The sequence below is a fragment of the Heterodontus francisci genome, chromosome 44 (assembly GCF_036365525.1).
Source record: "Heterodontus francisci isolate sHetFra1 chromosome 44, sHetFra1.hap1, whole genome shotgun sequence".
Taxonomy (NCBI): domain Eukaryota; kingdom Metazoa; phylum Chordata; class Chondrichthyes; order Heterodontiformes; family Heterodontidae; genus Heterodontus; species Heterodontus francisci.
Window position 1 is genome coordinate 26,374,008 of NC_090414.1, and position 25,432 is coordinate 26,399,439.

General features: G+C 46.8%; 1 protein-coding gene across 1 annotated transcript; it reads right to left on the minus strand.

Moving 5' to 3' along the window:
- Window positions 1-1,595: 1,595 nt before the first annotated feature.
- On the minus strand, window positions 1,596-23,869 carry LOC137355908 (echinoderm microtubule-associated protein-like 3). The gene is made up of 13 exons (XM_068021531.1): window positions 23,742-23,869; window positions 21,851-21,985; window positions 20,641-20,779; window positions 19,660-19,811; window positions 19,286-19,411; window positions 18,868-18,999; window positions 16,808-16,875; window positions 16,281-16,369; window positions 15,612-15,709; window positions 14,465-14,552; window positions 13,522-13,620; window positions 8,049-8,179; window positions 1,596-3,132 (listed from the first exon to the last, which is right to left on the minus strand). Exons 1-13 carry the CDS (start codon window positions 23,790-23,792, stop codon window positions 2,929-2,931), a joined length of 1,512 nt encoding a protein of 503 aa, XP_067877632.1. The 5' UTR covers window positions 23,793-23,869; the 3' UTR covers window positions 1,596-2,928.
- Between the last annotated feature and the right edge of the window lie 1,563 nt (window positions 23,870-25,432).

A 25,432-nucleotide genomic window follows, 5' to 3' on the forward strand; every position in this document is an offset into this window, starting at 1 on the left:
AAGCTGAGGGTTACGGAACCAAGGCAGGTACATGGAATTCAAATAAAAAGCAAAATATTGTGGATGCTGGAAATCAATCTGAAATAAAAACAGAAAATGCTGGAAATACTCAGTAGGTCAAGCAGCATCCATGGAGAGAGAGAAAAACAGAGTTCAAGTTTCAGGTCAATCACCTTTTGTCAGAACTGGAAAAAGTTGGAGTTTTTTTTGTATTTTATTCATTCATGGGATGTGGGCGTCGCTGGCTAGGTCAGCATTTATTGCCCATCCCTAATTGCCCTTGAGAAGGTGGTGGTGAGCTCCTTCTTGAACCGCTGCAGTCCATGTGAGGTAGGTACACCCACAGTGCTGTTAGGAAGGGAGTTCCAGGATTTTGACCCAGCGACAGTGAAGCAATGGCGATATAGTTCCAAGTCAGGATGGTGTGTGACTTGGAGGGGAACTTGCAGGTGGTGATGTTCCCATGTATCTACTGTCCTGGTCCTTCTGGGTGGTAGAGGTCACGGGTTTGGAAGGTGCTGTCTAAGGAACCTTGGTGCGTTGCTGCAGTGCATCTTGTAGCTGGTACACACTGCTGCCACAGTTCGTCGGTGGTGGAGGGAGTGAATGTTTGTGGATGGGGTGCCAATCCAGCGGGCTGCTTTGTCCTGGATGGTGTCGAGCTTCTTGAGTGTTGTTGGAGCTGCACCCATCCAGGCAAGTGGAGAGTATTCTATCACATCCCGGACTTGTGCCTTGTAGATGGTAGACAGGCTTTGGGGAGTCAGGAGGTGAGTTACTCACTGCAGGATTCCTAGCCTCTGACCTGTTCTTGTAGCCACTGTATTTATATGGCTACTCCAATTCAGTTTCTGGTCAATGGTAACCCCTAAGTTGTTGATAGTGGGGGATTCAGCGATTGTAATCCCATTGAATGTCAAGGGGAGATGGTTAGATTCTCTCTTGTTGGAGATGGTCATTGCCTGGCACTTGTGTAGCACGAATGTTACTTGCCACTTATTAGCCCAAGCCTGGATATTGTCCAGGTCTTGCTGCATTTCTGCACTGACTGCTTCATTATCTCAGGAGTCGCGAGTGGTGCTGAACATTGTGCAATCATCAGTGAACATCCCCACTTCTGACCTTATGACTGAAGGAAGGTCATTGATGAAGCAGCTTAAGATGGTTGGGGCCTAGGACACTACCCTGAGGAACACCTGCAGTGATGTCCTGAAGCTGAGATGATTGACCTCCAACAACCACAACCATCTTCCTTTGCGCTAGGTACAAGTTTTAAGCAGGTACAGAGACAGGAAGCGTGGTGAGGGGAAGAAAGAACACAAGGGAAGGTCTGTGATAGGGTGGAAAGCAAGAGAGATTAAATGATAAAGAGATGATGGTGCAAAGCAAAAGGAGATGGTAATGGGACAAGTAAGGATAAAAATCAGCCACAAGCTAACTGACTGGCAGAACAGGTTCCAAAGGCTGAATGACTGCTTCTTGTTCCTATTGGGTATGGTTTTGCAGCCTTATAGCTCAAGGATAAGTCAACCTGAATAACAAAGAAGCTAGATGACCAGTCCTCTGGTGCAGGCAATTGTAAATGCTGGCAAGCATTTAAACAAGATTAAATTCAGGCTTTATTTCAAAGAAAAAAATACATTTTCTGTACAGTTCAGAACTGTTTACAATCATCTAGTCTGTGAGTAAGGTGCTTTGGTCCTTGTAACAATACTTGGCTCCAATTATTTAATTTCCATAAAAAAATGCAATTCTTCCAAGAACACAACATTTATAAAAGACTAGAGAACTACCACTTTTAAAAATGACATCCAGGAAAGGTATCAGATGGAGTTGCAGTGCCTTTGACTGCTGGAATGCAAGCACAGGTCTCCCTCGACTCCCCACAGAGATGCCGATGACCTGCATGGCGAGGTCAGCGAGTCGGGGAGGGTCAGTCTAGTCTCACCCAGCTGTAGCACCCAGTGAATGGCAGAGGACTAGGAGTAATTCATTTGCTTACCTGTCCATTTGCCTCTAGTTACTTCACAGACTTAAAATGAAAACTACCACAATGAAAAAATTTGCAAAAGATTGTTTGTTAAGACAACAAATCAAAAAAAAAGTGTCTTGGTTACACCACGGGAGCTGCTTACCCAAGTCCCTCCCTCTGCCTACAGGGAAACAGCTGGCTGCTACTCTTTCCTTGCCCATTAGGAGCCACGCTGAACATACTGGGGAGGAAAACGAACCTTCACGTCCCACCGCTGCGACACTGTGCTCTTAACACCATCCCCTGCTACTTAACCTTATTTTCAATAAGTGCAAACACACGGGATTGCCTCCCTAAAACTGCAAAAGGCAGACATCCCATTCATTGCAATACTCTTTATATATCAAGCCCATCTTGCACACAATCAAACCTTGTTTTACATCATTTTGCAATTCCACTGCCTTGATCTGAGCCTAATTCGAAGTCTGGTTACATCCCACTGATGCACGCTAAACCTTCAACTCCAACTTGCATGAACAAACAGAACAATCTAAGGTTGCCCCTTTTACCACTAGGTGTCCCTAGCACACTTCCCCAGCATTTCTACAATTGAACATTCACAAATCCACTAAACTTCAGCCCGCCTTTTCTTCTCAAAGAGTCAATGTTAAAAAATGTTTTACAATGAAACCCAGTATCAAGGTTACCCCCACCACTGCTCCATAAGAGGGGCAAGATGAGGATGTAAAGAAGGCAGAAGCTGAGAAACGTGTACAGGGTATTTACAGAATCTCAGAATGGTCCTCATCAAGAAACACCTCACCTTGTATCTGCATAACCAGTGAACCTGTGCACCCTATCACCTTTGACGTTCAGAGAGGGTGGGGTGGGGGCAAATGAGAGAGAGAGAAAAAAAAAAAACGAGAGCTAGAGAGAGAGTCTGCCTGTTAAACCCTTCAAGCATTGCTGCCTGATGGAATGTCCAGTGAGGATATAGAGGTGGATGAGATGGAAGTACTGCGTTCAAGGCTGCTGTTCATCACTCGCCACTGCATCACAGTTGTATCCTTGCCCCCTGTCGAAATCAGGTGCGTGTCATTGTGCGTGAAACGGACGTTAGTCACATGACTGCCATGTCCACCATACACATGGCTGGGTGCCTATGAGCAAAGGAAAATAACAAAGGGTCAGACTCTCCAAGTATCTGAGAATTTTTCAGGTAACAGCTGTAAATACAGGGTCATAACTGATACCCACAGATTCTCATTAGTAAGTACAATGAACAAGAAATGGAGGTTCAAAACAAAAACAGAAAATGCTGGAAATACTCAGCAGGTCTGGCAGCATCTGTAGAGAGAGAAACCGAGTTAACCTTTCAGGTCAATGACCTTTCATCAGAACTGACAGAAATTAGAAATGTGATAGTTTTTGAGCAAGTGAAAAGGGGGAGGAGGGGGAACAACAACAAAAGGGAAGGTCTGTGATAGGTCAGAACCTGAAACATTAGCTCTGATTCTGTCTCCACAAATGCTGCCAGACCTGCTGAGTATTTCCAGCACTTCCTGTTTTTGTTTCAGATTTCCAGCATCCGCAGTATTTTGCTTTTGAAGAAATGGAGGACATTGCGCAGACATATTGAAGGGATAGATTAATTAGATGTAGGTAGGGAGAGACATTAAAAAAAAAGATACAATACACTGGAGCTCCTTGGGGACTTTGATCAAGCCTCAGAAGTTAGCATCAGTAGTCAAAGTAGCACCTCTTGCAATCTCCTGAAGGGGTCCTTGGTAGGTTGAGAATAATTGGTACCTATACGTCATATGCATTTCATAAAAGAGTTGCATTTTATTATCTCCTTGACTTAATTTAAAAGGGTATTAACCAGATGTTTCAATGTTTCCTAGACCTCAAACTTTTATTAAAAGTAAGGGATGCATAACAATAGGGTAAATAGGTTCATGACGATATCCTGTATAAATCTAACAATAGCTATCTCAGGAGATACTGGTCAATGGTGATGTCTCTTGTCATCTCCCATTCCTTTGTTTTATGGGAGTAGACACATTGTGATCTTTAGTCCCTAAGTAAGTTTGAGACCATGCATTCAATTGCCTCTGCTGCCTCTTCACAGTTCCGTTCCCCACCAAGCCAAAGCCTTTATCCTGTCCCTCACACCCATCAGCCCTGTTCACACTGCCTGCCAGTCCAATGCTTCCAATTCAAGATTCTCATCCTTATGTTTAAATCCCTCCATGGCCTCTCCCCTCCCTATCTCTAACCTCCTCCAGCCCCACAACCTCCAGAGAACGCTCTGCTCCTCCAACCCCACCATTGAGTTGCCTAGGCCTAGCGCTCAGGAGTTCCCTCCACCTTCCACTGCACCTTGAAGAGGCTTTTTGAAACCCATCTATTTGACCAAACTTTTAGATCATCCCATATATCTCCTTTGGATCAGCCTTCATTTTATTTATGGTAACATCTATGTGAAGCATTTTAGGACATCATTCTACATTAACAGGTGCTATATAAATACAAGTAGTTGTGGTTACGTCACATTTTACACCCCCACCTTCCCCTTATCACATAAAATGGTAATGTCCAAACTTGCAGCCCTGTCAATCCAGTTCATGAAGCCCATACAAACAGTAAACAATGGACAGAACTGCAATGGACTGCTGTGACACCGAGTACCTGCTCGGGGCAGTGTTAGGAACAACCTGCAAGCTCAGCAGTACCCCCTGCAGCCACAGAGTGATGACTGCAACTACATTAAAACCAAATAAACTTGTTTAGAGACCAGAAATATATAAATCTCTTAACCTTCTCTGCTCTAAGCAGAGCAATCCCAACTTCTCCAGATAACTGAAGGCCTTCATCCCTGGTACTATTCCAGTAAATCTCACCTACATCCTCTCCAAGCCCTTGACATTCTTCCGAAAGTGTAGTCCCAAGAATTAGACAGAATACTGCAGCTGAGGCCTAACCAGAGATTTCTAAATGTATAGGATAAATCCTGGCTTTTGTACTCTTATGCCTCGATTTAAAAAGTGCAGGATCTTGTATGCCTTTCTTTAAACAGCCTTAGCAACTATCACAGTGATCATTATAGCAAAACTACAAAGTCTACACTTATATTAATATAGTGGCTTTAACATAAAACATCCCAAGGTGCTACACAGGAGCAATATTAAACAAAATGTAACACTGAGCTACATATGGAGATATTAGGTTAGATGACCAAAAGCTCAGTCAAAGAAGTAGGTTTTAAGTAGTGTCTTAAAAGGAGGAAAGTGAGTTACAGAGGCGGAGAGGTGTAGAGAGGGTCTTCCAGAGCTTAGGGCCTGGGAAACTGAAGGCGCAGCCACCAATGGTGGAGCGATTAAAATCAGGGATGCACAAGAGTCCAGAATTAGAGAAGTGCAGATATCTCAGAGTTAATGGGCTAGAAGAGATTACAGAGATAGGGAGGGGTGAAGCCATAGAGGGATTTGAAAACACAGGTGAGAATTTTAAAATCAAGATGTTGCTTGACTGGGAGCCAATGTAGGTCAGCGAGTACAAGGGTGATAGAAGAACAAGCCTTGGTGCGAGTTAAGACACGGGCAGCAGAGTTTTGGATGACCTCAAGTTTACGGAGGGTAGAATGTGGGAGCCCAACTAGGCGTGTGTTGGAATAGTCAAGTCTAAAGGTAATAAAGACATGAACGAGGGTTTCAGCAGCAGATGAGCTGAGACAGGGATGAAGTTGAGCGGTGGAAACAGGCTGTCTTAGTGATGGCATGAATATGAAGTCGGAAGCTCATCTCGGGGTCAAATGTGACACCACGGTTGTGAACAAATTGGTTTAATCTCAGACTGCTGCCAGAGAGAAGGATGGAATTGGTAGCTAGGGAATGGAGTTTGGAGCAGGGACTGAAAACAATGGCTTCAGTCTTCCTAATATTTCATGGAGGAAATTTCTGCTCGTCCAATACTGGATGTCAGATAAGCAGTCTGATAATTTAGCAACAATGGCGGAGTTATGAGATGTGGTGGTGAGGTAGAGCTGAGTGTTGTCAGCATACATTGAAAACTAATGCTGTGCTTTTGGATGATGTCGCTGAGAGGTTGCATGTAGATGAGGAGGAAGCCAAAGGTAGATCCTGGGGTTCACCAGAGGCAACGGTGCAGGAGCAGGAGAAGCCATTGCAAGTGATTTTCTTGGCTAAGTTTAGATAAGAATGGAACCAGGTGAGTGCAGTCCCAACCAGCTGGATGACAGTGGAGAGGCATTGGAGGAGGATGGTGTGGTCAAATGTCAAAGGATACAGACAGGTCGAGAAGGACAAGGAGAGAAAGTTTACCTGTGTCAAAGTCACATAGGATATCATTTGTGACTCTGATAAGTGGCAGAGGCAGTAACCTGATTGGAGGGATTAAAACATGGAGTTCCAGGAATGATGGGAACAGAGTCTAGTCACAGAAAGAAAAGCGGTTTGCAATGCTTCATTGCAGCCTTTTTATTACCCCTCTCCTAAAGGCTCCAGTCAGCCCCTGGTTCAGTTCCAAAGGCACTGGTTGCCCTCTGGTACACTTGATATGCATGGGCTCAGACCTTCGGTGCTAGCAGCCTATTGAACTGTGGAAGGCATCAGAGTCCAGCCTAACCTCAGCACCAGATGTCCACATCTCCAGCAAGGGTCACTGGGTCAGGAACAGAAAACTGTGGTTTCTTGCACAATAGCAGTAACCACTATGTCCGCCCTCGCAGAGATCAGCTAACTCAGCGCAGAGCCAGAACTGTCCCGATGGTGGCAAAGTGGTAATGTTGAACTAGTAATCCAGAGGCCCATGCTGATGCCCGGGGTACAGGTTTAAATCCCACCATGACACCTGGTGGAATTTAAAATCAATTAATTAATACATTCAATTAATAAAAAGCTGGAAATAAAAGTTTGTCTCAGTAATGGTGCCATGAAACTATCATCCGTTGTTGTAAAAACTCATCTAGTTCACTAATGTCCTTTAGGGAAGGAAAATCTGCCGTCCATACCTGGTCTGGTCCTACGTGACTCCAGACCCACAGCAATGTGGTTGACTCTTAACTGCCCTCTGAAATAGCCAAGCAAACCATTCAGTTATCAAGGGCAGTTAGGGATGGGCAACAAATGCTGCACATGCCAAGGGTGCCCAAATCCCATGAAAGAATTTTTAAAAATCTGTCTGTCTGACTCAGTACCACACATGGCAATGTGTATACCCATTGAACCAGGGTGGGGGGTAGTGGGGGCACACATCATCCCATTATAAAGCTACTTTTGCTTAAAATGTGGAATGGTGGATAGTGCAAGACTCTCCTCAGAGTGTGCGGATGAAGATCTGTTTCCATCCACAGCCTCTCCACCACACAAAGCAAAACAGGAAAGATGTATTCTGTGGTCATGCAAACGTTTCCCTTTCTGTTCTCTCTCAATTCCGTCTGTGGCAGGCACTACTCTTGGGCAGGAGGGGCAGGTATTGGCCCTGCACCAATAACACTGTCAGTCTAAACTCTGGCAGCTTGGCCTCTCCCCACCGCAATGAGCATGGTCTCTGTGTCCAGAGAGTGCAAGGCTGCATCCTAACACTCAGTGCTGCTGTGCCTTAATTCACCACTCTTCTGTGCACTGGCTCTCCACTCCTCGATCACACTGCTATCAGGGGAAGGATGAAAGTATTAAGACGGGTTTCTGTCCTTGTTCATTATAAAGCAAGCAGCAGAGACAGAATCATACGGAATGATTGCAGATCAAGCCTTTGTCTCACAAAGGGTAATGGAAATCTGGAACTCTCACCTTCAAAAGGCTGTGCATTCTGGAGGACAGTTGGAGCTTTCAAGGCTGAAATCAATAGATTTATGTTGGGCAAGGGGTATTGAAGGATTATGAAGTGAAAGCAGGTAAATGGAGTTGAGGTACAGATCAGTCGTGATTTAATAGAATGACAGAGTAGGCTCAAGGGGCTGAATGGCCTCCTATTCCTACAAGTCACAAAGGCACATCTCTCTGACCCACTGCCCCTAAATTCCCAACATACACTTCCAGCCGCTTCAACTGACCTTGGGTTTCGCACACGGATACTGAAAGAGATGAACCTTGCAGAAGTCGTCGGCCACGGCCACCGTACGCTCGTTGTGTGAACGGCACAGCGCATTGATGTCTGTCCCGTCAGAACCGTCCGGCCACACTCCTGCAGCAAGACACAAAGCAAAAGGAAATGGCTCCCATCGTTTCTCAAACCACTGAAAAAGAGTTCACAGTCTAGACCATAGCAGCTTTCATTCACAGAATCACATATTCGCCCATCGTGCCTGTGCTGACTTTTGAAATATCTATCCAATTAATCCCACACTCCCTGCTCTTTCCCCATAGCCCTGCAAATTCTCCTTTTCAAGTATTTATCCAATTCCCTTTTGAAAGTTATTATTGAATCTGCTTCCACTGCCCTTTCAGACAGCACGTTCCAGATCACAACAACTCACTGCGTCAAAGAAGTCCAACTCAATGGAGTACTGCTGCGACGGAGTACATAACTCTGGGGATTTGGTCAGTGAGAGAATTCAGCACAATGAGGGAAGAGGCGCTGTTCTGATCTTTCGCAAAACAAGGAGCGGTCCGAACGCGGGAGTGGGAGGCAGTGAGACCCGGCAGCAGTAGAGGCTGATAAATCAGAACGGGGAAAAGAGTGGACCTCCCACGGTGTTTTCCAGACAAAAAAAGAGGAGTGGCATCAGAGGATAGCAGGTAGGTGATTGGTTAGTAAGTTTTTAAAGAGATTTTTTTTCTTCCTCTAATCCAGGGTAGTCATTTAAAATAGCACCAGAAAGTATTAAATTTACAGCTTAGATTAATTAATAAATTCCAATTTGGTTAAAACAACAACTCACAGCGTCATTTGGCAATTTCATGTACAGCACATGTGGCAGAACCTGCCTCTCAAGGATTGGCCTTCACAGGCATCAGCAAAAGGTGCACCAAGACACCCCACCTAAACAGATTGTTTGCTGCATGTCCATCATCTTTCATAGATGGAAGGATGCCAAACAACAACTAGATTATAAAAGAGGGAAGAGAGATACTTCTCTTAGATCATTGATGGGCGCTAAGACCTGTTGCTTGTAATTCCTGCACAATGTAGGAACTTCAGGACACTTCATGTGTCTTGGGGGACCATGTGTGCAGGAACTGTCTCCAGCTGCTTGAGCTCAAGCTCAGGATTTCCAAGCTCGAGGGGCAGCTGTAGTCATTGCAGAGCATCAGGCAGCCGGAGAGTTTCCTGGATTGTATGTTCCAGGAGCTGGTCACCCACAGGCATTGAGAATTCAGGATAGTAGATGGGTGGCCATCCGGAAGAGTAGGAAGAGGCAGAAAGTGCAGGAGTCTTCGAGGTGTGTGCCACTCTCAAACCGGTGGGAGAATTAACAACTTGAAGGAGTGCAGTCCAGATGATGGCATCAATGGGTAAGGGATGGCACAGAAGGGAACAGCAAAGAGTAGCAATGCAGTCATTACAGGAGATTCCATAGTTAGGGGGATAGACAGGCATTTCTGTAACCATCATCGTGAGTCCTGCATAGTGTGTTGCTTCCCTGGTGTCAGGGTAAAGGACATCATGGAGAGGCAGCAGAAGATTCTGCAGGGGGAAGGGAGTGAGCCCGAAGTTTTGGTACACGTCGGTACCAACGATATAGAGAGGGCAGGTATCGAGATCCTGCAGTCAGATTTTCAGTTAAAAAGTAGGACCTCTAAGATTCTAATCTCTGGATTACTCCTAGTGCCACGCACTAGCGAGGAGTAGATATAGAAGATAGAGAGGATGAATGCATACCTTGCGGCAAGATGCAGAAGGGAAAACTTCTGATTCTTGGGGTATTGGAATCAGTTCTGGGGTAGAAGGCACCTATTTAAAAAGGGACGTGCTGCAACTCAACACGACTGGGGCCAATGTCCTCGCAGGGAGGTTCACTAGTTTGGTTAGGGAGTGTTTAAAGTAAATTGGCAGGATGATGGGAACCAGAATATAGAAGTAGAAAAGAGGAATAAGGTGTATACTGTGAGAGTGTTGAACAGTACTAGAGATAGGAGCAGACTAAGGAAGACTATGAGAAACACAAAGACAGTTTACAATGCATGTATGTAAATGCACAAAGTGTGGTGAATAAGATCGGCAAGCTACAAGCACATATAGCTGAGTGGGACTATGATGTAGTGACAATAACAGAAACATGGCTTAAAAATGATGAGGACTGGGCATTTAATATTCAAGGATACAAAGTGTTCAGTAAAGATAGGGAAGTAAGAAAAGGGAGGTGGGGTGGCAGTACTGATTAAGGAAGACATTGTAGTGTTGGAAAGAGAGGATATCCTTGAGGGGGCAAAGACAGAATCCATTTGGTTAGAGTGGAGAAGCAAAGAACGGGATGAGCACACTACTGGGGGCATCTATGGGCCTCCAAATAGTGAGAGAGATAGCGGAGAAAATCTGTAGAGAAATCAGAGAGATGTGCAAGAACCATAGAGTAGTGATACTGGGGCACTTCAATTACCCAAATTTCCATTGGGATAATGTTAGAGTAAAGGAAAAGGGCAGGGGGAAATTTCTGAAATGTGTTCAGGAGAAATTCCTTGACCAGTATGTTCTCAGTCCAACTAGGAGGGAGGCATTGCTGGATCTGGCGCTGGAAAATAAGGCGGGCCAAGTGTCTGTTGGATAACACGGAGTAAGAGTGATCATTGTATCATAAAGTTTAGATTAGCAATGGAGAAAAGCAAGGAACAATCTACAGTAGAACTTCTAAATTAGAAGAGGGCTAACTTCAATGGGATCAGAGGGGATCTACTGAAGGTAAAATGGAACCAAAGATTGACAGGAAAAACTCATGAAACAATGGGTGATTTTTAAGGAGATATTTCAAGCTCAGGCTAGGTACATTACAAGGGCGAAAGATAAGGGAACCAAAGCCAGGGCTCCATGGATGTCGAGGGAGATAGAGAATATAGAGAAACAAAAAAAGATGTTATATGATGCATGTCAGGTGAATATTTCAAGTGAGAACCAGGCCAAATAAAGTAAGTTTGAGAGGGGCAAATGAGGAAAATATGACTGGCAGAGAGAGAATATGAGAATAGAATGGCAGTTAACATACCAGCATGTAAATAGAAAACGGGTAGTAGGAGGTGGAGTGGGGTCTATTATGGACAAAGAGGGCAATATATGCTTAGAGGCCCAGGGCATGGCTGGAATACTTAAAGAATACTTAGTACTGGTGTTTACTAAGGAAGATGATGCTGACAAAATATCAGTAGATGTGGAGATGGTAGAGGTAATGGATGGGGTGAAAATTGATAGGCAGGATGTACTTGAAAGGCTGGCTATGCTTAGAATGGATAAGTTGCCTTGTCTGGATGGCTTAAATCCCAGGTTTCTAAAGGAAGTGGGACTGGAGATAGCAGAAGGGCTTTCCATAAATCTTCTAATCTTCCCTGGATACGGGGGAGGTGCTAGAGGATCAGAGAGTGGCAAATGTGACTCCCTTATTCAAGAAAGGGTGTAAGGATATTCCTAGTAACTATGGGCTGGTCAGTTTAACATCTGTGGTGGGTAAGGTTTTAGAAAGAATAATCAAGGAAAAAAAATCAAAAGGCACTTGGAGAGGTCGGAGTTAATTAGGGATAGCCAGCACAGATTTGTGAAAGGTAGATTGTGCTTGATTAATCTAATTGACTTTTTTGATGAAGTAACAGAGAAAGTTGATGAAGGAAAAGCAATGGATGTTGTCTATATGGATTTTAAGAAAGCCTTTGACAAAGTACCACATAAAAGGCTGGTTAACAAAATTGAGGCTCATGGAATCGAAGGGTCAGTGTCAGCTTGGATAAAAAAATTGGCTTAAGGACAGAAAACAAGCATTTTGTGGTAAATGGAGGTTTTTCAGACTGGAGGATGGCAACAGTGGTGTTCCCCAAGGTTCATTGCTAGAATCACTGCTTTTTTTGACACACATAAATGACCGATATTGGAATACAGAGTAAAATTTCAAAATTTGCCGATGATACCAACCTGGAGATGTGGCAGACAGGGAGGATGATAACAATCGACTGCAACAGGATATAGATAGGCCAGGAGAACGGGCAGACAATTGGCAGAATTTAATAGGGAAAGGTGAGGTTATGCATTTTGGCAAAAGGGATAGGGAAAGGCAATATAGACTAAATGGTACAATTCTAAAGAGTATACAGGGACAGAGGGACCTAGGGTTCATGTGCATAGAACTTTAAAAGTGGCAGAACATATTGAGAGAGTAGTTAACAAAGCATATGGGATCTTGGGCTTCATAAATAAAGGTATTGTGTACAAAAGTAGGGTGGTTATGCTGAACCTTTATAAAGCTCTGGCTTGGCCACGACGAGAGTATTGCTTCCAGTTCTAGTCACCACACTTTAGGAAGGATGTGAAGGTCCTTGACAGGGGGCAAAGGAGATTTACCAGAGTGGTTCCAGGGATGAGGGAGTTTAGCTACAAGGTTAGGTTGTAGAAGCTGGGTTTGTTCTCCTTGGAGCAAAGGAGGTTGAGGGGAGCTGCAGGCGCATTAGTCCCTTGATAGAGGTGTACAAGATTCTGACAAGTTCAGATAGGGTTGACAAAGAAGAGCTAATCCTATTAGCTTATGGTACATGGACTAGGGGACACAGATTTAAGGCTTTGGGCAAGAGATGCAGGGGGAAGGTGAGGAAGAACTTTTTTACGCAGCGAGTGGTAATGACCTGGAACTCGCTGCTTATGAGGGTGGTGGAAGCGGAGACGATGAATGATTTCAAAGGGAAATTGGATGGGCACTTGAAGGAAATAAACTTGCAGGGCTACCGAGATAAAGCTGATTGGATTGCTCTGTAGAGAGCCAGCATGGACTTGATGGGACAAATGGCCTCCTCTGCGCCATTATAGCTCTCTGACTCCTCATCTCCTCCTCTGGTTCTTTTACCACTTACCTTAAATCTGTGTCCACTGGTTACTAGCCCTCCTGCCACTGGAAACAGTTTCTCCTTATTTACTCTATCTAAACTCCTAATTATTATGGACACCTCTATTAAATCACTGCTGTGAGAAGAGCAATCCCAGCTTTTCCTGTCTCTCTGCATAACAAGTCCCTCATCCCTAGTTCCTCTGGTAAATCTCCTCTGCACCCTCTCCAAGGCAGGTTTGCATTTGACAGTGCAAGGGACTAATGCGCCTGCAGCTGACTGTAACACTCCATTGTGAAAACATCTTAATAGCAGAGCCCTGGCTTCTGAAACATACCTGGATGTCTGACTGGTTTCAGTACACCCCATAACTAGGGCAGGCTTGAAGTCGGGGCTGCTTAAACTTTCTGTTAGATTCACCTAGCACTGAAATGAATTCCTGCTTCAATAAATCTCAAAAATGAAGTGGAAGTCCTAATCTTCTCCTCCCCCCACCCACTGGCCATGGGATTCCCTTCATTCCCTGTCCTGCAACCACCAGCCCCCCAAACCTACAGCTAGGATTCTTACCAAAAACATGGAATCCCAGGACACAGGTATACGAGACCCATTCCAGATCCTTGCATTCGTAACGGTTCCTGATTAGTTTACATCCTCCCCCGATGTGCCCTGTAAAACAGTATGTCAACACTCACAAGTCACTCAGAGTCACCACCGGCAGAGCTTGGTTCCTTAAAAAGACAAAGTTTCCCACTTTGTTTCCAGTCAGGTCTGGGAGGGAATCCTCTGATATCATCGGAGAGACGGAGGCCAATTGAACTCCCCCATCAACTGCAACATACAAACTCAGCAGACTGGAGAATACTCAAGGAGCTTTCATTCCCTACCGGACTGCCCACTGAGCCATTGGGTCCCTCCACAAGAGATCCTTTACTTTTCCTACTTCGTGTAAACGCACCCCCTCTCCATCCTGAAGGCATTATTTCTCGCAGAGGTGTGGCAGAAAGAGTGCTGATTTTTCAAGAAGAATCACCTCTGATCCTCACATCCCCACACAGCAGGAACCCTTCCTCTACTCCCTAGCTCAGCCTAGCACCATTACTGCTGCCCTGACTGCATTGCCACAGACTAGGAGGGGCAGTCAACACTGTGTGGTGCATTTATTCACAAAACCATTCAGGCAGCACCTTCTTTGGCCTCCTTATCTCGAGAGACAATGGGTAAGCGCCTGGAGGTGGTCAGTGGTGTGTGGAGCAGCGCCTGGAGTGGCTATAAAGGCCAATTCTAGAGTGACAGGCTCTTCCACAGGTGCTGCAGAAAAATTTGATTGTCAGGGCTGTTACACAGTTGGCTCTCCCCTTGCCCCTCTGTCTTTTTTCCTGCCAACTGCTAAGTCTCTTCGACTCGCCACACTTTAGCCCACCTTCCTTTATAACATGGGTTTGATGGCATTGCACTTCCCCAAATCCTGCTGTTAGCAGCAGCCCAAGTGATCTGGAAGCTCTTCACTTACAGTAGAGGATCTCGTAGTCTCCGGAATTGGACATGATAAAGTGGCTGTCCTGAGACCAGTCCAGGTGAGTGATGAAGCTAGAATGACCCTGAATAAGCAACAGAGAGGACACGGTTACAGCTGAGTCATGATCACAAATAACACCAACCATTGCACAGAGAGTCATAGAGTCATTTACAGCACAGAAGGGAGGCCATTTGGCCCATCAAGTTCATGCTGGCAATAATGCACTAGCATCATCATCTTGCATTTAGACAATAAAGTGGGTCAAGAATGTCCATTCAGGAGCCAGACCACATCAGGCCTTTGAAACCCCTTCTTTAAAATGCTCCTTAAAACCTGCCTCTTTGTCCAATTGTTTGGTCATCTGAACGAGTATCTCCTTACGTGGCTCGGTGTCAACTTTTGTTTGCTAACTCTCCTGTGAAGCACTTTGGGATATTTGACTACAGTAGAGGTGTTATATAAATACAAACTGTTGTTCTGCATTGACCAAGGGTCAAATATCAATCCAGCTGACCTCTGCCCTGTGAATAATCAGTTCCCTGTAAAATTTTATAGTCATAGCTTAATCCACAACAGGGAGATTACGCTTAAGGGAAGGTGCGTCACTCTCCTGCCTGTGATGGACCAGATAACATTGCCACTACTTTGCTACCTAGACATACACAATAAAGGATGGCTACTTGGGCAAAGCGTCAGGGCCAAATGAGTCCGCAGAAGGGCATCCCAAGCTGCTGTCAATGCCTCAGGAGGGAAACGAGAGGGCGGGGCGAGGGTGGGGGGAAATGTACGTTTTGTAGACGGAGCAGTGAACAAAAGGAGCACTTTTGCCTCTGCTTAGAGCGGAACTCTAAGGGAGATGAGCTGAGGATGCATTTCCCAGACAGAAAAAGGGGGAGGGGGGGGGGGAGGGTGGGGAGAACGAAGGATAAAAGATGCGAAGCATTGCTCCTGGGCTGGTTATAGCGAGACATTAGTAGTGGCCCAGGAGCTTCGAGTGCACATACCATCTAAATGTATCTCATGGTTAGGCTAAGCAGAAGAAGAAAATGAGTTAATATGATTACAAAAAGGAGGAAGCACCAAAATACATCATAAAAATTCAAGTTAAATATAAACTGGTACTGGCGGCCACTGGTCTTACCATGCACCTGCCAAACCGGCAATACTTCCGACCGCTCTCGGTGACAGTGTAGAGATAAATGTAGTTGTCATGTGATCCTATTGCCAGGAAATTACCATCTGTTGGAATAAAAAAATTAATACACATGCAAAAACTTGGGGGGAAGCAGAGGAGGGAAGTCAGCTGGGTTCCTGCTCCTGATTGGTTTCAATACCTTCACCGCCCCCCAGCAAAACATACAGGGTGTGGACACTCACCGTCAGGGCGCATACGTGGGTGAGTAATCGAGGATGACCCAGTGATTCTTCAGGAGAGAAAGGTGGGGTATGGGAAAAATCAGAATGGAATGGGTGGGGGGAATTAACAACAATTCATCAGCAAGGTAAAACCAATCTGTCTCACGTGGGTCTAAACTATTCACTGTCCCTGGAACTGCATCACTTCAGCACCTGGGGAACAATTCACCCTGTGGACCCAGCACTGGATAGGCACACTAAATCCCCCTCCCCATCAGCTAGTCCACCTAAAGCTCCCTGACTCTCCATTACTACAAATCAACCCACCATGCCGGTTACAAGGTCACAGGGTCAATGGGGGGATCTGCATGCTTTACCACACAGCAAGATCCTGATGTGCCAAAATGCGAGTCAGTGTTAGGGACAGTCCACAGTGAACGTTGCAATCCGTTACCTGGGGAATAACGCACCACCGAGAGCTGCTCGTTTCCATCAATGGCACTGGAAACCAGGTCCTTTGTTTCACAGTCCAGAACCATCCACCTGCAGGGAAAAGGAAAATAAATAAAATATCACATGGAGGGAGGAGGGGGGAAACAGAGGAGAGAGAAAGAGAGAGTGTGACACAGATAAGTAGTATATTTCTTATGTAGGTGAAATGAGAATCAGTCTCACCCCTGAACGAGATAACTGACCCAGCCTTTGCTACTGACATTCAGGCCTGACCATGGGGAGATTGAATCATGCTGAGAGCAAATCTCAGTCAGATTGAATTCATCCACCCCATTGGGACAGTATGTGATCACCAAACACCACCGCTACCCAGTTGCAGTCAGCCTGTGGGCAATCAGACGGGTGAAAAGAATGAACCAGAGGGTCTTCACTCAGAAGGTAAGAGACAAGATAAGGTCCCTTCTGGTATCAGCTGGCACGGTGAAAATACAGAGACACAGGTTGAAAGTGAGCAGATGTGGAAGTTACCTGCCTGTCTGCAGCCCAACAGCCACTACTGCTCCACTGCAGTGAAAATCAGCACACAGCCCAGTCTCCTGTAGAACAAGTAGAACCATTAAACACACAGGCCATATAGCAGGAAGCTCAGGACATTCCAAAACACTTCACAACCAATGAAGTACTTCTGAAGTGTAGTCACTGTTGTAATGTAGGAGACATGGCAGCAAATTTGCGCACAGCAAGCTCCCATAATCAGCAATGAGATAATGACTAGGTAATTTTTTTTTAATATATATATGGTGATGTTGCTTAAGGAATAAATAGCCGGGACACAGAGGGAGAACTCACATGCTCTTCTTCAAAATAGTGTCATTGGATCTTCTACATTCCCTGAAAGAGCAGATGGGACCTCTGTTTAATGTCTCACCCAAAAGACTGCACCGCTGACGGTGCAGCACTCCCATAGTACTGGCACTGGGATGCGTTGCTTTGGATTTAGGAGTTAGGTCACAGATCAGCCATGATCTGGGCGGCACCGCAGCCTCACAGCTCCAGCGACCCGGGTTCAATTCTGGGTACTGCCTGTGTGGAGTTTGCAAGTTCTCCCTGTGTCTGCGTGGGTTTTCTCCGGGTGCTCCGGTTTCCTCCCACATGCCAAAGACTTGCAGGTTGATAGGTAAATTGGCCAATATAAATTGCCCCTAGTATAGGTAGGTGGTAGGGAAATATAGGGACAGGTGGGGATGTGGTAGGAATATGGAATTAGTGTAGGATTAGTATAAATGGGTAGTTGATGGTCGGCACAGAATCGGTGGGCCGAAGGGCCTGTTTCAGTGCTGTATCTCTAAACAAATAAATAAATAAAAAATCCCACTGAATGGTGGGACAGGCTGATGGGACTAAATGGCCTCTCCTCCTGTTCCTGTGGATTGTTGTGCTCAAGTCTCTGGTGCTGGCCTTGAACCCATGACACTCTGACTCAGTCAGGTGAGAGTGCTACCCACTGAGCCACGGCACCAAAAGTAAAACGGGGAGAGCAACAAGCAGACACCACCCCTACACAGCAGCAGTGAAGAAAATAGATGGGTGTCATTCAGACCTGACGGCAGCACCTTGGGGAGAAGCCGCTTGGTTCAGCCACAAGAGGGAGCTCATATCCTGTTGTGTTACTGCACACAGATGACTTGGCCACAAGCTGGCTTGGCAAGTTTTTCCTCACCACCATCCCCCTGTCCCACATACTAATCCATCAGGCAATTTATTGTAACCTGGAGAAGGAAGCAGGCCAGAAAGCAGCTGCAGGGCCAGGGTAGGAGTGCAGGAATGAGCAGTAAGTTAAAACATTATTGCTGCATAAATAGCCTCAGCATCTCAGACACAGATTAGGGAAACTGGTCAGGGTTCCTGCTCCTGTTCACTACCTTCTGATTCCTGCTGGTGGGTGAAAAAGAGGAATGTGATAAAGGAGAAAGAGAGACAGAAAGGAGAGCACGCACAGAAGGAGTCTGTGAGAGAGGGACAAAAATAGATCTGGAGTATAGATAAAAACAGGAAATTCTGGAAACACTCAGCAGGTCAGGACAGAAACAGAGTTAATGTTTCAAGTCAGTAATCTTTGATCAGAACTGGAAGTAGTAAGAGATTTAACAGTTTGTAAGCAATTGCAGACACAGGGAAAGTGGCGGACTCTGATAGGATGGAGGGCAGGAGTGATGCATAGAAACATATCCATCTGAAATATAGAAGAAACATATCCATCACACTCACGTAACACATGAAAAGAATCCAGAAGTTGTCAAATGATCTCAGCCATTGAAGCCAGGAGTTGGATTATCAATAGAGAAGTCGTGACAGATGCAGCTATAACAGAGAGAGAGAGATGCACAGAGACAGGCGCCGACAGAAACACAGACAGTGGCTGTTCCCAGGAGGGACAGCACAGACACCAGTATGCAGATGGATCGCTCTCATTGTAATTTCAGGATCTCGGGCCAATTTTAGACTCTGGCTGTCCCTCTTCTAATGGCATGCACATCTTCTGGCCCTGCTCACGTCAGACTGAGCGAGTACACTGTTTCCCCTCTCACCTCCAGCGTTTTGCTCCACTCCAGTGTGTGCTGCACCTGATCCCACAGACACACCTGCTTGTCATGCGCACATGTCAGAAAGAGATCGCGGAATGGGTGAGTGGCCAATCCCCACAGTTCATCAGTGTGACCCTGCAAGTGAGCCACAAAACACAGGTCAGTACTCCACGTGCACATACGCACGCGCACACACACGCACAGGAGAGGGCCATTCAGCCACTTTCCAGCCTGTTCCACTATTCAGTTAGATCACGACTGATCTGCATCCCAACTTTCTTTAACTTCTTTGGTTCTTTAACCCGAAAGCCCTTACTCAACAAAAATCTATCAATCTCAGTTTTGAAATTTCCAATTGACTCCTCAGCATTAACAGCTTTTTAGCAGGCCTGAAGTCTTGGGTTCTCTGCTACGCACTGACCTGCACAATGGGAGTAAAGGGCTCAGTGAAGCTTCCCCTCAGGATGGCATTCCGTGTGGTTCCAATCAGGAGGTCCTCAGCTCGTCCTTCCACAATAGTACGCACTGCACCATATCGCTCCGGGATCTGCAATACAAAGAACTCCCATTTCACAGTCACTTTCACAACCTCAGGACTGCCCAAAGCCCTTCACAGACAAATCAAGTACTTCTGCAGTGCAGTCACTCATTTCACCCACTCCTCATTCCTCTCACTTCCTCCTTCGCTTGAACACTCCTTCACCCGCTCCCTCCCTCCTTATTCCCTTCTTGCTCCCTCTTACTCATTCCCTCCCTCATTCCCCCTCTCAGTTTAATTCTGTTTATCTGTCTCACCTCGGTCTCCCGTTCAGTTGTCAGACTGGGGTTCCAGTGGATTATTTTTCGGTCCTTCCCTCCTCCACTGAGCAGGGTACCATCTCTCATGATGCAGAGTGTGAAAATGCTGCCTTCGTGGGCCTTGGTTTGTTTGGCGATCTGATAGGTCTCTGCAACAGTACCAAGGAGAGTTAACAGGGGATCCTGGGACTTGACCACTCAAACTCACATTTCTACTGCACCTCTCACCCTCTCTGGACATCATAAAGTGTATAACAGTTAATGAAGTATTTTTGAAGTGTAGTCACCGTTGTAATGTAGGAAACATGACAGCCAATTTGCACACAGCAAGCTCCCACAAACAACAAAATTGTAATGACCCAGATCATTTTTTTGTTGTGATGTTGGTTGAGGGATAAATATTAGCCCCTCCGACAGTGCGGCGCTCCCTCAGCACTGACCCTCCGACAGTGCGGCGCTCCCTCAGCACTGACCCTCCGACAGTGCGGCGCTCCCTCAGCACTGACCCTCCGACAGTGCGGCGCTCCCTCAGCACTGACCCTCCGACAGTGCGGCGCTCCCTCAGCACTGACCCTCCGACAGTGCGGCGCTCCCTCAGCACTGACCCTCCGATGGCACAGTGCTCCCTCAGTACTGCACTGGCAGCGTCGGCCTGGGTTTAGTGCTCAGATCTCTGGAATGGAGCTTGGACCCACAACCTTCTGAGGTGAGAGAGAGAGCTACGCACTGAGTGAAATTAACACTGAAGGTTCAATGTTGTAACCACCCGATTTCACACCATGAAAGAGACATCCAGACATATGGAAACAATTCACTAAATCTTGCTGTTAAGCCCTGCTAATTGTAAAACACATGCTCACACCCATCATTTGATGAAAGTGTGCGAGATTCATTTCTGACGAGTCAGTCAGAAGTGTGTGTTTGTGTCACTCACACAAACAAGTATAGACCCCAGCTCTGGGGCCTGCTGCCAATTACCTTTTGCTCCTTTGCCCAGTGTCTTGGTGTCTGCAGCTGCTTTACCCCAGAGGAGGATATTCCCCTCCGAGTCGCCAGTCAATACATCCCCGTTTTTCAGGAACACAAAGCATTGAATAAATTTGGGCTTTTTGTATTTCTGTAAAATGAAGGAGGAAACAAATTCAGCCACAAACTCCCAGGTGCGGTCTCTGCAGTACTGGCAATAGAGGGCGGATTTTCCTCACATATCCCTTCACCAGCCTGCCCATTAAGCCAGGACAGCTCAGCAGGTGTCAGGGGCTACTCGACTGCATGAGGGTATCACGACCAAGACTGATCCTGTCCACCACCCCACACTGATGGGCTTTCCAGCAGGGTGACAGCAGTGAGGAGTACAGACCTTGTCCAATTCTGCTGCTCCCTGACCCAGTAGGTAGCAGACCCACTGGGAAGGAGTCAGTTAGCTCCTGCTGCCCTCTGGCTCCCAAATGCAATCTAAGCCAAGTCAGTGGGGAGGGACATAGTTCCATGTGAGACACAGAACAAACGCACAAAGGAGATAATCACAATCACATTCTGATCAGTCTCGACCAACAGATCAAAGTGTGCCCATCACCCTGTTCCTCCACTATCCAGAGCAGCCCCCACTGCTATTGGGAGTGAGACCCCTCCCCCAGACCCCGCCCCCACCACCCTGTTCCACCGCTATCCAGAGCGGGCCCCCCCACCCTGTTATTGGGAGTGAGACCCCTCCCCCACCACCCTGTTCCTCCACTACCCAGAGTGTCCCCCCTGCTAACCGGAGCACCCCACCCCCTCCGCTATCCACAATGATCACCCCTCCCGTTCCCAACTATCTAGAAGTCCCCATTCCTCCTGCTATCTAGAGCAGACTCCTCTGTTCCCCCAAGTAGCCAAAGCATCTCCTCCACCCACGGCTATCTGGAGTGGCCCCCCAGTTCCCCCACTATCTGGAGCGGCTCCCCCCACCCCGGCTCCATGGCTACCCAGAAAGGAACGGCACCCCCTCCCCTGTTTCCCCCACTAGCTGGAGTGGTTCCTGCTGTTTCCCCACACAATTCAAATGTCTGCCTGAAAAACAGGGCGTCAAGCAGAGCTGGAATGTCTACACACAAACACAGTCAGTCCTGGGGGCAGTGATTCCTGTTCAGTGCTCAGTTCGTCAGGAGTAACTGTTAGTTACGGAGTACTGTCTGACGTCACTCACTCCGAAGATGCCCTGCTTCTTGGTCAGGCAGGAGCCGCTCCAGGTCCAGAAGTAAACGTGCGATTTCCCGCAGGTGACAACACTCGAGCTGTCAGTCGGGTGAAACTCAACCTCGAACACGGACTCATTGGTGGTCTGTCGGAGCGAGGACACAGAGGGGATGGTGATCAATATCTGGACATAATTTCAGAGACATTTGCTGCACATTCACCATCTCTCCCATTCCCCAACCTAGACTCACAGCACAGGAGGCCATTCAGCCCATCAAGCATATGCCAGCTCTTTGAAAAAGCTATCCAATCACTCCCCACTTACCCCCCTGCTCTTTCCCCACAGCCCTGCAAACTTTTCCCCTTCAAATATTTATCCAATTCCCTTTTGAAAGTTACAACTGAATCTGCTTCCACTGCCCTTTCAGGCTGCGCGTTCCAGATCACAATAACTCGCTGTGTAAAAAATATTCTCATCTCCCCCTCCAGTTACTGACCCTCCCCTAAGTGGAGACGGTTTCTCTTTATTTACCCTATCAAAGTCCTTCACGGTTTTGTCAGAGAGGCAGCAGCTCTTGGCCATTGACTGTGGGGACCTTCACATCCCGGGAGAATCACATCCTTGTTCAATAGAGACACACACACACAGACACGCACACACTCTCTCACTGCCAGGACCTCTTGTACGCACACTGCCGGGGACCCAGCGTTCCCTGCAAGCCATACAGAGTTGATCTCTGCTGTGCGTAAGTTAACTTACATCACATGTGATGTGCTTGCATCACACACAAGGTCATTCAGTCCCACACAGTGCCCACACATCTCTCTTGTTCCCAGGCTCCCCACTGTCGTTAACGACGGGACTCGGAGAGTGGTGTAAGGATGAGAAGGAGTAGGAATTCAGATCAACGACTACTGGGATTCCTCTAGAAAGACCCACCGACTCCCGAACAAAGCTAATGGGCAGAAAATCGCGGGCATCTGACCCGTCACTGCCCGATAGTGTGGAAGTTCTAGTGTGCACACTAACAGCATTGTTCACACTCAATGCACAGGTGTCACTGAGAGAAGTCAGGCTGCTCACGAGAGCAGACAACCCCTCCTCCCTTCATACAGCTGAACGAATTCCACTTGGAGAATCGAGCTGCTTCACACCTTGAATAGAAACAACATTACCTAACTTCAATGTTCCACCTCTTCAAATCTCTGTAATGTTTACCCGTTGCCAGGGGTTACCTAACTAAATAAACCTATCCCACCGCTCTGTGATGGCAGCAAGCTGTTGGACCCGGCACAGAGCTCAGACAGATCAAACATAAACCTTACACCAAGTTAGCTTCGTTAACAGGGTCTGAATTCACATCTCACCGACTCCCCTGTCCACTCCACCACAAATGGTACAGTTCCTATAGGCACCATCTGCCCTCCAACGTTGCTCTTTCCCAATGAGCATAAATAATGGGCTATTTGACCATGGGAGGCATCGCAGCTGATCCCAATCCTCCTTCGGCCACCACATGTGCTGAGTAAGGGTTGCGCTAGACATTGATTGGGGAGGGAGAAGATCCTGGCTGATTACTCCCTGACTTCCCCCCACCTCCCCACCAGCCTACCTTAGCTCAAAGGGGACAACAGAGCCATGCAATCCCATTCCAAGCACCCTCAGCACCAGAGGGCAGCCCTTCACTAACAGAGCCCAGGTGTCCCACCTCTTGCTCCCCTCCCTGCGAGGGGTGAGGAGGTTGGGTGGTGAGAGATACACCAGCCCCTTGTGTGAAGTGTGGTCCTCTCCGGAGTCACCGCCCCAGGAGATTTCCCTCTTAACCCTCAGCTCGAGTGCACACCCTGCCGTCACTGCACAAAGACCCAAACCCCAAACCCTTTTAAAAAAACAAACCTACCTTAATCTCTGCCTGCTTCGTACCCTTAGCGCAATCCCAGACTGACATCATGTGCTCATTGGAGTCGTCAACAACACAGAGAAAAGCACCAGAGTCCTGGAATATAGAACATGGAGAAGACAGCAGAATTAAGCACAAAAGCAGGTCAACAGCACATGTCTGGGGAGAGGGAGGAAGGGAAAGAACGGGAGAGGGAACAGGTGAAAAGAACCTTGCATTTCTATAGCATCACCAACTCAGGGTGTCCCAGTGTTTCACAGCCAATTAAACCTACAAAATTCTAACAGTTCTGGTCGCCTCATTATAGGAAGGATGTGGAAGCTTTAGAGAGGGTGCAGAGGTGATTTACCAGGATGCTGCCTGGACTGGAGGGCATGTCTTATGAAGAAAGATTGAGGGAGCTAGGGCTTTTCTCATTGGAGCGATGAAGGATGAGAGGTGACTTGCTAGAGGTGTACAAGATGATGAGAGGCATAGATAGAGTGGATAGTCAGAGACTTTTTCCCAGGGTGGAAAGGGCTATCACCAGGGGGCATAATTTTAAGGTGATTGGAGGAAGGTTTCGGGGAGATGTCAGAGGTAGGTTCTTTACATAGAGAGTGGTGGGTGCGTGGAATGCACTGCCAGCGGTGGTAGTAGAAGCAGATACATTAGGGACATTTAAGCGACTCTTGGACAGGTACATGGATGAAAGTAGAATGAAGGGTATGTAGGTAGTTTGATCCTAGAGTAGGTTAAAGGGTCGGCACAACATCGTGGGCCGAAGGGCCTGTACTGTGCTGTACTGTTCTATGTTCTATGACTGGACAGACTAGATGCAGGAAGGATGTTCCCTATGGCGGGGGAGCCGGAACCAGGGGTCACAGTTTAAAGATAAGAGCTGAGCCATTTAGGACTGAGATGAGGAGAGATTTCTTCACCCAGAGAGTGGTGAACCTGTGGAATTCTCTACCACAGAAAGCAGTTGAGGCCAAAACATTAAATATATTCAAGGAAGAGTTAGATATAGTTCTTAAGGCTAATGGGATCAAGGGATACGGGGAGAAAGCGGGAACAGGGTACTGAGTTTGGATGATCAGCCATGATTGTATAGAACAGTGGTGCAGCTTGAAGGGCCGAATGGCCTCCTCCTCCTCCTATTTTTCTATGTTTCTAAGTCCTTTTGAAGTATAGTCACTGTTGTAATGTAGGAAACACAGCAGCCAATTTGCACACAGCAAGATCCCACGAAGAGCAATGTGATAATGACCCAGATTATCTGTTCTTTTGATATTGTTTGAAGGATAAATATTGGCCCCAAGAACTCACTTGCTCTTCCACCTGAGAGGGCAGACGGGCCTCAGTTTAATGTCTTATCCAAAAGGAGAGTGTGGGGAAAAACCAATGTACATCTTCACACAATTCCAAACCCACTGGTAAGGGTTGGAGGATCTGACACCAACTAGAAATCTTCAAATAGACACCTGTTCCTGCTGGCTCAGTCCCCCAGTGTGGTACTGTGACTGACAGATCAGCAAGGGCCACAACACTATCCCCAATACCCAGTTAGCTGGGTTTTCCTCGATTTTACCTGCCAGTCAAAGATGTTTTATCAGTACATTACGAGCAAGCGGATAACTAAAGAAAGGGTAGGGCCTATCAGAGACGTACAAGGGAACCTAGGGGTGAATGCAGAAGATGTGAGCAGGGTT